General features: G+C 35.3%; 1 protein-coding gene across 1 annotated transcript; it reads left to right on the forward strand.

Moving 5' to 3' along the window:
• The first annotated feature begins 6,982 nt into the window (after window positions 1-6,982).
• LOC120174562 (zinc finger protein WIP6-like) lies at window positions 6,983-7,987 on the forward strand. The gene is made up of 2 exons (XM_039181368.1): window positions 6,983-7,381; window positions 7,514-7,987. Exons 1-2 carry the CDS (start codon window positions 6,983-6,985, stop codon window positions 7,985-7,987), a joined length of 873 nt encoding a protein of 290 aa, XP_039037299.1.
• The last annotated feature ends 3,871 nt before the right edge of the window (window positions 7,988-11,858 follow it).

The following is an 11,858-nucleotide window of genomic DNA, read 5'->3' on the forward strand; positions in this document are numbered from 1 at the left end:
GTACGTGGTTGTATGGTCAATATAGGCATGTACTTTTGATGGCAGCTCAAGATGGTGAGCGAAAATATTCCCAATTGCATTCGCCATTGTTGAGGAGAGACAACAGAGGCTTGGGATTTCTTCTGACCAATCTACGTCAATATGTCGTTCGTGAAGATGGAGTTTGCTTGATATCCGATAGAGGAACGGGTATTTTGGCGGCAATTGAACGACCAGGAAGTCGTTGGATACCTCGTATGCATATCCGACATTTTGTATCCGTCTATTGGCAAGAATAGTATCGACCAGTTAGTATCGACCAGTTTCATAACGCACATATTCGTAGCGAGATAGTCAGCATGGGTAAGTTTTATTTTCAATATTTGTGTATTTTTTACGTGGTTTTTTTAATTGCGGTTTAACACAATATATATGGAACAGGATACGAACTACGTCGACCAAATTTGACAAGAGATTGGAGAATTTGAAGGTATTTTACGATGATCAGCGTGTTTGGAAGTGGGCTTCAAAAATACCGCGGGAAAAATGGTCGCAAGCATACGATGAAGGTCGGAGATACGGACATATGACCACAAACCATGTTGAGGCCATTAATTCGGTACTAAAAGGTATACGCCATCTCCCAATAGCGAGTGTGGTGAAAGAGACGTACTTTAGACTGGGTAAAGTTTGGTCGGACAAAGGCAAGGAAATTGAGAGTCTCATAAATAGAGGTAAAACTTGGGCTCCTACAGTGGTGGAATCAATGGAAGCAAATGAGCGATTGGCAACATCAATGGTTGTTCATAATTCGACCGAGTTGGTCATACTTTTGTCGTATCGTGCATAGTCGTAACGTCGGAGGAGAAGACCAAACATTTAGAGTTGATTTACGACACAAATGGTGTGATTGTGGTCATTTTCAGGCATGGAAATATCCATGTGCTCATGCAGTCGCTGCATGTATGTATGCTGGTGTAAGCGCATACACTTATGTTGATGAATGCTTCCACCTACGTAGGATATTAAATGTCTACAGCTATGTGTTCAGACAGATCCCGAATGAATCATATTGGCCCAAAAGGATCATGATGAATGGCTACCAAATCCAATGCTTCGCAGAAGTCCAAAGGTCGACCTGAGTCCACTCGAATTCATACCAGTATGGATTTTCATGCTATAGAGAGAGGTCAAGCAAAGAGATGCGGATTATGTAGGGGTGAAGGCCATTCAAAAAACAATTGTCCTAATTTACCAAGATATAGGCCTCATCATTAGTAATCATATAGTATTCTATGTATTTATTAATCATTATAAAAATGATTTAATAATGATTTAAATATTAATGATTTGATGATTAGTAATGATTTGATAATAATCATTATAGTAATGATTTGATAATAATCATTATAATGATTTAGTAATAATCATTATAAAATGATTTAATAATGATTTAAATATTTAATGATTTGATGATTTAGTAATGATTTGATAATAATCATTATAGTAATGATTTGATAATAATCATTATAATAATGATTTAGTAATAATCATTATAAAAATGATTTAATAATGATTTAAATTTTTAATGATTTGATGATTTAGTAATGATTGATAATAATCATTATAGTAATGATTTGATAATAATCATTATAATGATTTAGTAATAATCATTATAAAAATGATTTAATAATGATTTAAATATTTAATGATTTGATGATTTAGTAATGATTTTATAATAATTATTTAGTTATTATTTAGAATACTAACAAGTGAGTGTACAAGTGTGGATTACTGAGTTTAAATTTATACATAGTCGAATTTATGTATGATTTTTAAATATTTAATGATTTGATACTAATGATTTACTAATTATTATTAATAAGGATTTTTGTTAATATTTAATTATTTGATACTAATGATTTAAAATAGTTGATTTACTAAATATTTAATTATTTGATACTAGTAATGATTTGATACTAAAAATCATTGTTAAGGTTAAAAAAAGTAGTCTACTTTCAATAAATAATTTGTAATAAATAGCAAACGAGTTTACAATTGTTGTCGATGTCGGGGTGTTGTTGAATGATAATGTCGGGGCGGACGTCTGATACGTTGTGGCCGTTGTGGCTCAGGAGTATTGTACCCATCCCCCTCATTCATTGGGGGTATTTGAACTGTCATGTGTTCAAAGTCATACGTCGACGAAAACGTAGGAGAATAGATGGGTGCCTCAGGCTGCACAAACTCTGGTATGTATGCTGGGCCAGTAGAATCATCAACTGCGTGATGCAACGATTGTGGTGCGCTATTATCCACATCGGTCATTTCCGCTTCAGTTTGTAGAGATGAACTCCCACTCCCACTCGGTAGAGAGTATTCAGCTTTACCAAATCTTTTCTTAAACCTCAAAAATTGTCGCCTCTCTACTATTGTTGTGAGGAACGGCTTTCCATTATCCAAAAAATAAGCAAGGTAAGCCGAAGTCTCAAAATTAAAGTCGTCGTCTGAATGGCGTCAAGAGTTGGCATGAATGAAGCCCTATTGTTCCAAGCATTAATGTAGGTTGCTGCTTCTCAACCCAATTAACGCTTTCTTTACGACGACCATCAAATCTGTGCAGGTCGTCATGCGTCTCAACCCAATTCACTGGACGACGACCATCTAAGTTTTGGAGGAGGTCATGATCCCATGGACTCCGCGGAATAGGTTGGTGGAAGTGGAATTGCCTCAGCACTCTATCCCCAAATTGGATCTCAACAAAAGCAAAATTGATCAATGGTGTAACAGCACACCAATATTGAAACCCATCTAAAATATCGTGCGGTATCAACGCAAATAATTCTTCATTCATATATGGTCTCCAATTAAACTGTAAAATTACAAAAACAATAAAATTTATTTAAATCAGATAATATAGTTAATTTAAATAATAATTAAAAAATACAAATTATGCATACCTCCTTTTTGGCCTTAATGTCGATCTTCAACCTGAACTCTTTAATGTTGTTGTGCACCAACCCTGTGCCTTCAATTTTATGCCTCCATCTGTATATCAATCAAAACAAAAATAGAGACATTTTGTTCAATAATTTTAATCAAAATAAATTTTTTAATTAATATTTTATATTAAAATAGAGGATTCATATTACCTTCCGGCAAGTGGAAAGTCAACCGCAGTCCGACTAATCGGTGTCAAAAACGGAAGTCTATGCCAAGCCCGTGATTGTAGCAGCAATAGACATCCACCGATTTCTACTGTATTATTATCATTCACGACTAATGACGCCTTGCACATCTCACGATACAAGAACGCCAATATCGCCGAACCCCAGCTATATTGCCTACAATTCTCAAAATTTGTTAAAAAAAGAAGATACTGAGTGTGAACATAACTACCGAATTTATCAGGCATCAAAATTCCCCAATCAATTGTAATATATGCTCGTGTTGCATATATAATTTCGTGCTCCGTACTATTTGATTGAAGTTGAAATTCATTCTTCAACCATGACAACCTCACCCGCCACCCTTTACACTCTGGTGGTACGGGCGCTTTCCCAAGAAACAAGTTGCAAAGTTGTTCCACCTTATTAAACTCATGTGACATTACCACCGGCATCCCATTAGTTTGGACCCCGAGTTGCATTGCCACATCCTCCAAAGTTATCGTGCATTCGCCACACGGCAAATGAAACGTGTGCGTTTCTGGTCTCCAACGTTCAATCAACGCACTGATCAAACCTGGGACCAACTTGTAATCTCGCACAAATGTGATATACCAAAATCCAGCCTCTTGCAAATTTTCTTCTATTAGGGTGTGGCTTGGGCACTTTATGTAGTCGAAGACGAAGGACTCGCTGCTCGTCCTCCTACAATTAAATATTTCAAAAAAATTATCACAATCATAAAATAATATTCAAATATTTATTAATTATAATTCATTAAACAAATATTTTATTCACCATTATTCCCAAATGACTTGAAATATGTTCATTGTCAAGCCTCAACAGTGGAATTTGGTCAGCCATTGTAATGAATCTGTAAAAAAAAATTAAACAATAATATTTAAAAAATCATTTAATATAATCTAATATAAACTAACTAACTAATTTACAACACTAAACTTTAATATAATAACTTATAATATAATAAACTAATAAACTAACAAACTAAACTTTTTAAAATATAAGTTAAACGTAAACGCTAAACCCTTAAACAACTAATAAAATATTCTTCTATATAACTAAAACTAACTAATAAACTATTTTCATTATAATATACTAATAAACTTACTAACTAATTTTTTATAATATAAATTCAACAAACAAATAACTTAACTATTTAACTAACACAAACTAATTAAATAATTTTTTTATATAACTAACTATTAACAAAACAAACTAATTAATTATTTTTAACTATAACTATCAAACATATACTAATTAAATAATTTTTAATTTATGTATACTATAACTTAAACTAACAATCATATAACCCTAAACTAACAAACTAATTAGCTGCTTTTTGTTTTACCCTAAACCCTAAACTAACAAATTAAACATTTATAATAAACTAATTTAAATATAAAAAAATTTACCTTATCTCCCTTTCTTCTTCTTACTTTCCTTTCTCCCTTTCTTTCTTTCCTTTCTCCTTTTCTTCTTTCTCGGCTGCAATCTCTTCTCCCTTTCTTCTGCAATCTCTTCTCCCTTTTCTTTCTTTCTTTTATAACCGGCTGCCTCAATTATTTCACCAACCGGCTGCCTCAATTATTTCACCAATAATTGTACAATTGCAGCTATGATATTCACGCAGCAATGGTTCAATTATTGTACCAATTATTTCACATGCATGCATTGGCTCAAATGGTTCACATGGTTTCATTGGGAGCTGTAGGCATGCAGCATGCAGCGGGGAGCACGTGAAGGAAGGAATCTATATGGCTGCATGTGAATGGATGATGGGAATGGATGATGGGAATGGCGCCGGGACTACATGGCGACCTACAAGGTCGCCGGGACCACATGGCGACCTACAAGGTCGCCGGGACCACATGGCGACCTACAAGGTCGCCTAGGCTGCATGGCGACCTCTCTATTCCACTGCATGCACACCTCGCATGGGGAGAACGCTCGTATGGCTCGCATGGGGAGAACGCTCGTATGGCTCCTACCTCGCATGGGGAGAACGCTCGTATGGCTCACATGGGGAGAACGCTCGTATGGCTCCTATGCATGGGGAGAACCATTGGCTCGTATGGCTCGTATGCATGGGGAGAACCATTGGCTCGTATGGCTCGTATGTCACCCCGTATGTCAACCCGTATGTCACCCCGTATGGCCACCTCGCATGGGGAGAACGCTCGTATGGCTCGTATGCATGGGGAGAACCATTGGCTCGTATGGCTCGTATGTCAACCCGTATGTCGCCTGGATTGCATGGCGTCCTACAAGATCGCCTGGATTGCATGGCGTCCTACAAGATCGCCTGGATTGCATGGCGTCCTATGATCACTGTATAATTCACCCCATTCCAGCAATTAATCTCGTGTGTGCACCATATCGTGAAAAAAAAAATCGAGAACATTATCTCGTGAATTCACCCGGCTAAACCTATTAAGTAGGTTATATGGTCATTCAACCTAATTATTTGGTCTTCATGGACTATAGTAGGACAACTTCCGGCAAAGAATAATACATGGATATATTTTGCTGAAGTGGCATATATATATATTTGATGGGACCGTAAAAGATTGGACACTGTTAAAAGGCTGAAGAAAGGGTTAAGATGGAAGGGGCCGGGAGTGTTCTCTCCAATCCAAGGAACAAACAATTGGACAAATCAATTAATGATGAAAAAGCAAGGGTTGAATGTGAAAAAACCAGCTGTTTCTCTCATTGAATTGTAATGGGTGAAAACAGAATCGTTAAAGTTTTTTCCTTCACTTCCTCCTCTACAGCGAAGAATCTTCACATTTCTATGCCATAGAAGACATGCATTTAAGTATCGCAAAACACTTGGGCACTCTCTCTCTTCCAGTTTTGCACCAAATTTATTGTTTCTTTTTAATATATAGAAAAATACATTAGGACTTCAGCAAATTTGCTTTTAGAGGAATGCCAATGACAATGCCACTATGGCAGTAAGCTCATCAGACTTAATATTGCATGCTGAGCTGATGACAAAAAATATCGGAGTGACAAGGAAGAGTTGCCTCTTTTTTGTGTGTGTATTTATTTTTTTCATTCAAAATGTATTATATATTCATTGCTTTTCTGCAAAGTAGTTGGAGTACTGAGGAGTCTCTCCAGTATGAATTAGCTCCACGCAGCACAGCAAAAATACCAAAAAGCCTTTATCACTATCATAATCTCTTTAAATAACAAATGTGGGGGAGAAAGTTACTCACGCCTTCCATTTGTACAGTTAAAATTACTTCATTTCTTATCTGCTGCATGATGTACATGTCTCACTTTTTGGCTGAGAAAGAGAGAGGGTAAATGTAGGCAGAGGTGAGAAAGAGGTATGGATATTAGGAGCTCGATAATCGAGCATTTTAGCTTTGCTGCACTGAGAGCGAAAGGAGTGTTAGTGACTGTTGGATTGGTACACTATTCTATGCATCCATCTTTACTTCCACCCTCTCCTTTAAGGGTTCCTTGTCTCCCAAACACGCCAAAACCATTCTATCTATATCTATCCTCTCACCTTTATAACCCCCCCCCCCCAACACACACACACGCACCAGGTACCTACTCTGTTTCTCGCTAACCCTTCTTTCATCACGTCGACTTCTCCTGAAGAAGCATGTAGTGAGTCTTACTCTACCAAGTGTTTATAGCAGCTTACTCGAGCTTTTTCTTGTTCCATAGTACTATATTTATATCTATCTAGGCATTAATGCTTTATTCATAGCTTTCTCGTCCCCACTAGACTTCTTCTCCGGAAGACCAAAATCTCTTAGTTTTCTCGTGTAGCAGTAATTACCACAATCATCAGAATGCATTCTCCTACCTTCAGCTACAATAATATATCCCCCAGAGAAAGTTCCTGCCATGATTCTGATGATCTAGAAGATGAAGATTCCATAACCTTATCTCTTGGTCCTCCTGGACAAGCCCCACGCGTTTCCAAATACCCTTTACCATATCCTTCAAGCAAGGTCCCCAACTGTCCGAACCGTACGAGTACTCAGACTGAAAGTGGTGCCACATTTGCCCTTCACATTGGGCCACCAACACTTGACACCAGCTCTAGCAACTCTAATGACATTGGCAACACTAACATTCTTGTTGAAGAAAAGTACTGGATTCCTTCGCCCGCGCAGATCCTTGTTGGTCCCACTCAGTTCTCTTGCAGTGTCTGCAACAAAACCTTCAATAGATACAACAACTTGCAGGTTCCATACTTATTAGTAATTATATATCGTATGACAAATCATAATCATTAATTATATTATTCTACGACATCAAGGACTTTCTTTGTAACCACTCTTTTTCCTCTTTTTTTCTTCTTAAATTTTTATTTACAGATGCATATGTGGGGGCATGGATCTCAGTATCGAAAAAGTCCGGAGTCCTTAAGAGGAACAAAACCAGATTCGTCTATGCTGAGACTTCCTTGCTACTGCTGTGCCGAGGGTTGCAAAAACAATATAGAGCACCCAAGATCTAGATCATTAAAGGATTTCAGAACTTTGCAGACACATTACAAGCGAAAGCACGGAGCAAAGCCTTTTGAGTGCCGAAAATGTGTTAAGCCCTTTGCAGTTAGAGGGGATTGGAGGACACACGAGAAGAACTGCGGGAAGCTCTGGTTTTGCATTTGCGGATCAGATTTCAAACACAAAAGGTCTCTCAAAGACCATGTTCGAGCCTTTGGAGATGGCCACGCACCGCATTCTGTCGAGTACTGTGAAGTTGAAGTAGAAGATGATGACGATGAGAACGATGATAATGATGATGACAATGATGAGGGGAGTCATAATCCTCTTTTCTTCCACTAAATGATTATTCTGGTAGAGCTTAACTAATTAATAAACTTTTTATCGTGACTAATTAAAGTTTTAATATTGCTTTACATGTTTAGTAAATATTTCTATCTATAGATGGCATGACACGAGGCTAGGATGATGACAATCGATTAATATAGTCATGGCCAAAATTTGTTTTTCTATGCATTTAATATTCGAATAGATGGTTCATTTATATGCTCGTCCAGGTATCTATAGTTAATGTCTTCATCTTTGTTAAGGTTATACCTATTTAATTAAAATTAATATTTTTAATGAGATGGTAAGTTATAAATGACTATTCGATGCATGCAATTATATATTTAAAACAACATTTCATAAGAAAGAGGGAGAAATAAATGTAGATAATTATATTTGTATTTAGTGTGATGCACGGATTTAGTATATTTAATATTAAAAATCTATTTCTCAAAAAAATTGAAAATTTGTAAATACATTCATATTATTAACATATATAATTATTTAAAATTAATTACATATGATGCACGAAATTAGTGTATTTTGACATTAAACATATATGTTATAAATCGAGATAAACACATGAGTTTATGCTATGGGTGAAATTTTAAAATTTTAAGTGAGACAAACTCATATAATTTTAGGGACATATTATCAATAGAAAATACAAAAATATTATAATCTAAAATTTTCAAGAAGAACAATTAGCCTAATCAAACTCTCGGTTCATTCTTCATTATAAATTTATAGTTATCAATGTAAACAATTAATATTAATTGTACTTATGCATAGATTAAAATATTAAATATTGAATACATATTATAAATTCATATTAATTAATATATACATATCATATATTTATGTATTTAAAATTAATTGAGGTTTTAAGATTTAACTATATATAATGATTAAAGGAATCATTGAATTTTTCTATCATATAAATAATTTATTTATGAAAAATAATAATTTTGAATTAATTTTTTATTCACAATTTTTACATTAAAGTTTACATTAATTTTACTTTACATTAAAAATTATTATTTTTAATTAATCCCCTAAACTATTATTTTCAGTATTAATTTAACATATCGACTATTATTTTTATTTCATTTTATCTGAAAAAAATTATTGATATCCAGTAATAATGTATTACTTTTTTATTGGTTGTTTTTTATTTTTGAATATACTAATATAAGAATGATAGTTTGAGTGGTAGATTAAAAAATTGTTTAGAGTGTAAAGTGAAAAATGTGTATGTTTAAAAAAATAATCATGAATTAAATTTTTTATAAACTATTTTTCAGTTCCCATTAGATTTATTCCTTTTGATTTTTAAATTTGTCTCATTCAATATGTCATATTAGAAAAGGAAACAAGTAATAATATTTATATTTTATTTTTTACCCTTAAATCATTCTTTAACATCTATCAAAATAAATCTGTCAAGTTTATCAATCACTTTTTGAGGATAATTTTTTCATTTTTCTCATTTTATATAACTTAACATATGATCAAAGTCATCTCCTAAAATCATAATTTAGTTATGTTAGACTTAAAAGTAGAGAATTTTACAATTTTATTAATGAAAAAAATAAGCAAAGGGTTATTATTGCACGGAAAAATAATATGTGGATGCCATTGACTATTATCATACTTTTGTTTTAGAGGAAACTACTACTGTTGTGTTGAGGGTTGCAAAAACAATAAAAAGCACGCAAGGTCTAGGCCTAGGCCGTTGAAGGATTTTAGAACTTTGCAGACACATTACAAATGGAAGCACGGAGCAAAGCCGTTTGAGTGACGAAAATACGGTAAGCCCTTTGCAGTTAGAGGGTAGAGGAGTTTGGAGGACAAACAAGAACAATTGCGTGAGGGTCTGGTTTTGCATTTGCGGATCGGGTTTCAAGCACAAAAGGTTTCTCGAAGACCATGTTCGAGCCTTTGGAAATGGACAAGAACCGTATACTGTCTGTCGAGTACCGTGAGGTTGAAGTAGAAGATGAAGGGAGTGTCCTCTTTTCTACTAATAATTGATTATTCTAGTGGAATTTAACTACTTAAATAAACTTTTGATCGTGACTAATGACGATATATTAATAAAGTAGAAAATGAAAAACCCTAAACACTCTTGGTTATTTGGAACAAATGCTTATAGTATGTGATTGTATTTTCACACACACACACACATATATATATATGTGTGTGTAAATATATATTCATAAGAGAGGTGAGGAGCATGTAGTATTATTAAATATGGAAGATAGTGAAGTAAATTGGGAGTGCAGAAAAGAGGAGAGAGAGAGAGAGAGAGACAAAGTAGCAGTGGAGTCGCAGAGTCTACTGTTGATGCGTTTGCAAAACTTTGCCATAGAAATCGCGGACCGAGTCTCTCTTTTTTCATGTTTAAATGGTTTTAACTCTGACTCAGTGACACTGCACATCACATGTAAGAGAGTGAGAGTGAGAGTGAGTCATTGTTTTGATCAAACTCATCGAGCTTCTTACTAACACGTTGATCCAACCCCTTTTGTAAGACTCGCCAATGTCTAGATTGGGACACTGAGTTAGCTGGAGGGACCACTCCGCCTTCTGTTTTGTTTGTACTTGCTGTTCTGGGGTTTCACCCAATATGGTGCTTTTCCCTTTTTCCCTCCCTTTTTTTCCCCTTTTCACCCTCTTGATTCAGACATTATTTAATTGTATTATATAATGTTACACCTTGCAATATTTACATGCTTAAATAATTTGCTTCAATTCATCTCCATCAACAGCCAACCATCGCTATTTTCATACTATTTTTAATATGAGAAAATAACCTCAGTGACCAAAAATGTCTTATAATATACGATTTTAACCAACTTTTTTTGGATTTGCCAAAATGATCAACTAAATCGCAATGCGATCGATAATTCGCAACGCGATCTCCGGTATCGCAAATCAATTTACAGATTCACAACGCGAACTTCGACTATCGCATTGCGATTTACATATTCGCATTGCGATAGTCCAAGTTCGCATTGCGATAGTCGAAGTTCGCGTTGCGATTTTCCAAATTCGACTATCGCAACGCGAACTTCGACTATCGTATTGCAATTTACATATTCGCATCGCGATAGTCCTAGTTCGCGTTGCGATTTTTCAAATTCGTTGCGATAGTCGAAGTTCGCGTTGCGATTTATTCCAAATTCGTTGCGATAGTCGAAGTTCGCGTTGCGATTTATTCCAAATTCGTTGTGATAGTCCAAAATCGCAACGACCGGTGGTATTACATTTGTTTCTTAAGAATTTTCTCTAAAAAGATAGTATTTGCGCGGACGTGTCGAAGACACGTATTACCACGACCACGACCACGGCGGCGGCGCGCAAGAGTCCCCCTTGTTCTCTATCACTCAACAAGGAAGTGGGAAAGCCAAGCCTTAAATACCATTCCCAATAGTGTTTCCAATACTACGTGGGATTGAGCATTACCAACACTTGTTTCCAATACAATGTGATTATTCAGGAAACAATTAACAATCATGCACCTTAAAACAACTGAATCAGCAACCAATTGCATTAGTATTATACGATTAAATATGTCATAATTAAAAGTCAATCTACAATCAATCGCGATTATTGCAATTTTAAGCAAAACATTCAAAAATAATATCACTATTTAAGGCTCAATCCCACATAGTATTGGGAACAAGTGTTGGTAATGCTCAATCCCACATAGTATTGGAAACACTATTGGGAATGATATTTAAGGCTTGGCTTTCCCACTTCCTTGTTGAGTGATAAAGAACAAGGGGGACTATCGCACACCGCCGCCGCCGTCGTCCCTTCTCGTGGTCGTGGTCGTGGTAATACGTGTCTTCGACACGTCCGCGCGAATACTATCTTTTTA

The sequence above is a fragment of the Hibiscus syriacus genome, unplaced genomic scaffold (genome assembly GCF_006381635.1).
Source record: "Hibiscus syriacus cultivar Baekdansim isolate YM2019G1 unplaced genomic scaffold, ASM638163v2 tig00003103_pilon, whole genome shotgun sequence".
In the NCBI taxonomy this organism is placed as follows: Eukaryota; Viridiplantae; Streptophyta; class Magnoliopsida; order Malvales; family Malvaceae; genus Hibiscus; species Hibiscus syriacus.